Source organism: Cheilinus undulatus, linkage group 20, assembly GCF_018320785.1.
Source record: "Cheilinus undulatus linkage group 20, ASM1832078v1, whole genome shotgun sequence".
Lineage (NCBI taxonomy): Eukaryota > Metazoa > Chordata > Actinopteri > Labriformes > Labridae > Cheilinus > Cheilinus undulatus.
Genome location: NC_054884.1, coordinates 34,114,384 through 34,121,299, shown reverse-complemented (window position 1 = coordinate 34,121,299; position 6,916 = coordinate 34,114,384). Strand labels below are relative to the sequence as shown.

General features: G+C 41.0%; 1 protein-coding gene across 1 annotated transcript; it reads right to left on the bottom strand.

Annotated features, from left to right (window-relative positions):
* Positions 1 to 481: 481 nt before the first annotated feature.
* LOC121528654 (E3 ubiquitin-protein ligase TRIM39-like) lies at positions 482 to 1,882 on the bottom strand. Its single transcript, XM_041816190.1, has one exon. It carries the CDS (start codon positions 1,880 to 1,882, stop codon positions 482 to 484), a length of 1,401 nt encoding a protein of 466 aa, XP_041672124.1.
* Positions 1,883 to 6,916: the final 5,034 nt, after the last annotated feature.

The following is a 6,916-nucleotide window of genomic DNA, read 5'->3' as shown; positions in this document are numbered from 1 at the left end:
TTCAAACTAAACTTAGTTAAAAGTTCATTTTGCTACCTGCAGTGATATTTACACGTCCTTTCTTTACCTTAAACACATTACATGCCATGAAGTGTAATCTCACATATAACCGTAGTTTAGTATGTAGTTTCACACAAAGCCCTATGAATGAGCTGACTCTGCTTATTTATGCTCTCATAGATATTTACACCAAAAAATTGACCAACCCTGTAAATGACTTTCAGAAATATAGAGTGTAGGAGTTAACATGCTTAGTGATAATATCAAACCTCAATCCCAGATCTCCTTGTGAAACATCACAGGCCATTGTTGCATTTTTATGTTATATAACAAGCCAAGTTGCATCACCACCCTAGCAATAGCCCGATACATGTTTCCAAGTTGTCTCTCCTTCTGTACATGAAAGTCTTGCAACTGTGAACTAAAGATGTATTCTATGTAGCAGGATGGTTCAGGTTTCTTGAGGCCTTGTCCTGATGATCTACGGCTCTAACTGCACTGTGATTTTCTGTTGTAATACTCTCAGTGGCTCTGTACTTAATGTGTTAAAAAGAGGATATAGTCGCTGAGAGAAAGTCTGAAAGAAGGTATAAATGTTTGTGTTGGTCTCCAGATCAGTGAAACTCAGTTTCCCTTTGTTCCAGTTCAGCTTCACTCTGATTCTCTGCAGCGGCCTCTTTACAGAAAGGACTTTATCTACATTTGGTGGAGCATATGCTCTGTATTTACCATCACTAAACCATATATTCCAGTAGCCCTTCAGAATCTCTCCTGTTCTCGACACAGACTCTCCCATCACACCCACAGCCCAGTTTGCATCACTTCTAACCTCAACGTCCCAGCTGTGAGTCCCTGAGTTGAAGCCTTCAGATGCGATGACTGCTGAGTACACCTCAGATCCCTCTGGGTTCTGCAGAAATTCACTCTCTTCCCCTTTGTTTCTCAGACTGGTCAGATCATTAGACACAATGATGTTTGATCCTACAGTGTTTGGATCCAGAATCACTGGAGAGTATGTCACCATCTCCTTCATCTTGTTCCAGATGTCAAAGGTCAGGTTGCCCAGGTGTTTGGCCACATCTATCAGAGCTCCTGAGTCCAGTTCTGGATCTTTCATCAGGTGTTCTTTCGTTCTTTCTGCTAAAGGCTTGTAGTTCCGCAGGATTGTGGCACTTCCACATTTGAGCTCTGCCTCTGTGGTTTGAGCGGTTAATGAAAGAGTTGCTATCTCTAAGCGCAAATCAGAAATCTTTGTCTTTATCGTTGCACTCTTCTGCGCCTCCTCCCTCTTCAGAGCAGCAATCCTGGCCTTCTCTTCCTCATCTAAGAATGTATGAAGTTTCTTAAACTCCTCTCTGATTTGTCTCTCTGTACTTTCAGCCTGAGCTCTGATATGATCTGCCGTTCTATCCCAGTCCACCTTTACTCTCTTTAAGTGCGCCACTTTGTCCTGCACAGGGTTCAGGTATTTCCTCAGCTCCTCCCTGTAGTCGTCTGCAGCCTCATCGATGGGTCGGAATCGATGGTTGGCGTGAGCTTTTGAATCACGACAGACAACGCACAGGGCCTCTTTATGGTTCAGACAGAAGAACTTCAGTTTCTCTGAGTGCAGACTGCACAGCGCTTCAGTGGCCTTTTCTTCCAGGGAAAGTTCTAGTGAGAAGGATTCACATAGATTCTTTAATGCCAAGTTACGGGGAGGGTCACCTGCTGAAGGTGCTCTGCACACAGGACATGAGTGACTCGAATCACCCAGCCACCACCTCTCCACACAGTCTTTACAGAAGCTGTGGCTGCATGACAGCAGAACAGGATTTTTGAAGATGCCACAGCAGATCGGACAAAAAAAATCCATATCAACACAAGAAAACTTAGCAGCCATTTCTGAGTCCTTCTTCAAGTCTCTGAAAACTCTCATAAGCAACAAGGCAAAGTCAGTTATTTCACTTTTCCCAGGTATCGCTCTGCTCCTTATTTTTCTCCATGCCAGTTGAAGTCGTTGACTTTATATCCAGTTTGTCGTCTGTGAGAGACTGCAGCAATAAGCTGCATTTCCAGGTTCATATTTCAATCATCATAAAGAGGGCGGGTGACAACACCATTTCCCATAAAAGCTTAATATAAACTGTACCAACCAGTTATAGGTGTGTTGTAACCAGAACATTCCACTGTTATTGCTCACCAGGTATTTTATCTGCTTTACATTATCTGTTTTTGTATGTGTTTTTATTCAATATATTTAAAGTACACACATCTTATACAGTAACTAGGTAATAAATGTCCTTAAGTTAACATGCAAATTCAATTCAATCTGAGAACAAACAAACAAAAAAACATCACAGTTGCAGGGAGAAAAAGTGGGAACTTGTATAATTTGTACATACAGTGAAGCTGCACAGTGTGTTTACCCTGTTATTGTTTTTATAAATCATCATGATCAATCTAAATAAGCTTTTTTGACAAACACAATTACAAATATATCCTCTTTAATGTCAGAGTGAAAATAGATTTTTTTCACAGTAATGTCGATTAAAAAAATTTGTGATGTAAAATAAGTGACTGCATAGGAATATTCACCCTCTAATTCAACAGAGGTCTAGCCAGTTGGTGCTATAGTCTCACCCTTAGTGAAATGGGGATCACCTGCGTGTAGTGAATATGTCTTAAGTGGCTGTAGTGTAAAGACACCTGTGTCTGGAAAGTTCATTTTGTGGTTAATCAGTATTCCTGGCTACCATTACACCATGCCTATAAAGGAACACTGAGCAACTCAGTGAAATGGTTATTGAAAAGTATAAGTCATGGGATGGATACCAAAAAAAAGACACTTCAGTTCACAGACAGTTCAGCTAAATCCACCATCAGTGGAGGGAAGATGGCACACATGTAAATCTGCCTAGATCAAGCCGTCCTCACAAACTGAGAAGGGGACGAGTGAGAGAGACCACCAAGACACCTATGACTACTCTGAAGGAGTTACAAGCTTCAGCAGCTTCAGCAGCTTTCACCAGTCAAAGCTTTATGAGAGAGTGGCAAAGAGAAAACTCAGATTATATCTGGACTAGAGTTCACCTAAAGACATGTGGGGGACTCCATGGGGAAGTGGAAGAAAGTCCTTTGGTCTGAAGAGCCCAAAATGGTGCTTTTTGGCCATCAGACAAGATCCATCACCACAAACACCCCATCCCCACTGTAGAGTACAGTAGCGGCATCATCATGCTGTGGGGATGCTTCTCAGCAGCCGGCCCTGGAAGGCTTTTAGGTAAAATGAATGCAGAAAAGTGTAGTTAAATCCTGGAGGACAGTCTTATTCAGTAAACGAGAGAATTACAGCTTGGGAGAAGATTTATTTTCCAGCAAGACAATGACCAGAAGCACACTGCTAAAGCTACACAGAAATGGTTTACAGGTAGCAAAAAGATTGCTGTCTTATGGATGCATGCTGCATGCGACACACAAACTTTCCAGTGATCAAGAAAACTCTCTTTCACTCCATTCTGTAAGGAAATCTTGATCTAGAAAGAGCATAGGTAACTGCCTGCTTATTTTTAGAGTAAAGGTAGCAACCAAATGCTCATCATTTCGTTGAGCAGACCTAGCATGACTCATTGAATGGTTGATAAAGAGTATTAAACATTTGCATATGTCACAGTCTTCTTTTCAACAGTTAAAGATCTGTGATTCAGTTCAGACAAAATCTTTCCCTCCACTCCTCTGTTCTTTAAATTACATGATACCTGAAATCATTCTGCATGTTGCTGTGGTCTATCACTGCACAGAAATATATGATCACCAGTGTGTAATGCCCACAAATGAATCCAAAATAAATATATATGAATCTAAAGTTATTTAATCAGAACTAATGCTGTGGCTGAATGTAAAAGGGATTATGCAGGGATTACATCCTGACAATGTGAGCGTTATGATCTATATGCAGGTCAATACAGTATATAGGATCAGAGGTACAGGAAATATAAGGGTTAATCCAGTTCATCACACAGAGATTGTGTTTTCATTGTGTTTAATCCAATTTGAAATCATGCAGCCAAATGGAAGCAAATCTCTTCTTTGTGTCGACTGTGACACTTGAATACAGTTTAAGAGGGGTTTAAGCATTTAAGTCCAAGTTTACCATCACAAATATAGACAGAATATACTCAGGCTGAATGTGTGGAAGAATTCCCCCATCTGCTATCTAAGATGAGTCACCATCACCTCTGAGGGAGATGTGTTGGAACGGAGACATTTTACCACGCCATAGGCATTAATGCAAACCCATACCATCAGAGATGCAGGCTTTTGAACTGTGCACCAATAACAAGCTGGATGCTCCCTCTCCTCTTTACCCGTAAGTTACTCTGGCTGCACCGCGCTCAGCGGCACAAGGTTTTGTTCCCGCCAAAGGTGTGCAACCTCAAACACTGGAGTGTGTCTAGTGAGCTGCACGAAGCAGCGCAGCCGTGATCAGCTTGAGACACAAGGGCAGAGATCACAGAGGAACTGCAAGTTCAAGCAGGAGTGGTATGTAAACATTGGATTGCCTTTGCGGCATTGATTTGCCATTCATTTTAATATGACTCCATGATTTTACTGCTTCTGCCTTGGGATAGTACATTAGGAAGTTAAAAGGTTAATGTTTGCTTAAAGGACGTCTGCTTTCATATTAAATTCTGGGTTTTTTATCGTTTAGTTGTAGTTTAGTGACCCACTGACCTCCTGATGACCTGTTTCTTGTGCACAGGATAAGACGTAATGTTGATATTGTGGTGATTAACAATCAGGAGTCTGTGCCTTGTCTTGTATTGTGAAGCTGGCCTGATGTGTCGCACGTTTTTCCAACTGTCTGGGTTGGTCTGCCTTATGTGGGTTGATGCGGTTTGGCGGTGACAACACTGAAAACAGACCTACTGCGTATCTCCCACAAAGGAGGGGATGGGGCTTCTGGGGCTTGAGCTAAGGCAGTGGAACTGCTCCAATTGACTAGGGAGGGAGCGAATTGCTCTGCAGTGCATTTCCCCAGTGGATCATGGTGCGACCATTGTATGTGGAAATTGGAGGTTGGTCCACAGGACACAGCATCCATGGTTTCCAAAAAACCAACAAATTTTGATTTATCTGACCACAGAACAGTTTCCCATTTTGCCTCAGTCCATTTTAAATCAGCTTTGCCACAGAGAAGACCACGTATTGTGTGCACATTTGACTTCATCTTTGCATGATATGGCTTTAACTTGCATTTGTGGATGACACAGCAAACTGTGTTGACAGAAAATGATTTCTGGAAGTGTTCCTGAGCCTGTGCAGTGATTTCCTAAGTCTTTGAATTTTACATTTTTCTGAAATTGTTTCACAATTTTTCAGACACAGATTGATGAATCTCTGCTTATCTTTACTGCTCAGAGACTCTGCCCCTCTAAAATGCTCCTTTCATACCCAGTCATGTTACTGACCTGTTTCCAGTTAACCTAATTGGTTGCAACATTCTTCTCCAGCTGTTTTTCATTAGCGCCACTTTTTTTGCAGCCTTTTGTTGCCTTGTCCCTACTTTTTAGAGATGTGTTGATGCCATTAAATCCACAATATGTGGATGTTTTTCATGAAATGGTAAAATATCTCAGTTTAACCTCCTATATGTTGTTAATGTTATGGTAATAAAATATAGGTTTATTAGATCTGAAAATCCTGCATTCTGTTATATTTACATTTTACACAGCGCCCCAGCTTTTTTGGAATTGAGGTTGTAGATCTTACTGCCACTCAGGGTTGGCACTGTGTGTTCCTGCAGACATTTGCATACATTCATTCCAATATTTGGCTTTTTATTTCAAATGTACCTGAACACTGAGGGACAAGAAAAAACATGTGAGCAAACACTGTGGCCTAAAAGCAATTAAAAATGTTTAAAGCAATTAAACACACAATCACAATGTCACAAAGCTAATTGAAAGTAAATTAAACTTTAATTGCAGTCTTTTTTTTTTTTTGCTGCATTAGATATTTTTTTTTTCAGTTTTGCCGTGCCGATACAAGCTTGCAGGCAGTAGATTTTAAAACCACCCAAACTGAGAAAAGTAATCACCATGCATGCAGAAAACACCAGAGGACAATTAAGCCGTGTTAATATTCCCACTTTGATTTAATTTAAATACTAAGGCTGCAGTAATGGCAGAGAGCAGTAAACCCAAATCACTTTCCAGATGATGCTTCCATATTTTCCTGCTGTCTGTGATGGGACCAGATCCATATAGACGAGCTATTATCCATCTGTCCAGCCCTGCACTCCATCATGCATCCGTCCCTTCTTGAGGCCAGATGTCCTTTCCATGGCAACGTCCTCCAGCTCCTTTACAGCCCCATCTCTCTCCAGGAATAACGTTCACTTGGACCATACTGAGCTTTATGACTCGCGTCCAGTGCCAACCCTCTGTGCCAATGTTGGAATTAGAGTGACATTTATAACACACTGCCAAAAGTAAGGTTGGGCTGGAGGATGGGCGGTTAATTAATGTGCTTGATTGGACACTTGAGGCGGGAGATTGGCAGCACTAGTGTTGGCTGTTTTTTTAATGTGTAATAACAATAAAGATGATCTTTTTCCAAGCAAGTTTGAAGGCTAGGGTTTTTGTCACAGTGTGGCTCTGTCACTGCCAATGCTTGTTGGATTTTTTTACAACTTTTGTAAAGACCCAAATTACTACAAGGACATTTAGATGGACAGCCAACAAATTCATTAAACTCAGAAAATGGATCATAGGCATTTTTTATCAGAAAGCAGTGGGAAATCTTTCAAATCCTATATTATATGCTGCCATAGTTTGTATAAACATTCATGTTTATTAGAGTTAGGATTAGCTACAGATACATGCAGCTACAGCTAGTTGTTGGTCAGTTAGAATAACACTTCTGTCAAATCAGA

Excerpts from the sequence above, each read along its gene's own strand:
- LOC121528654 (XM_041816190.1), bottom strand. The coding sequence starts at position 1,882 with ATGGCTGCTAAGTTTTCTTGTGTTGATATGGATTTTTTTTGTCCGATC.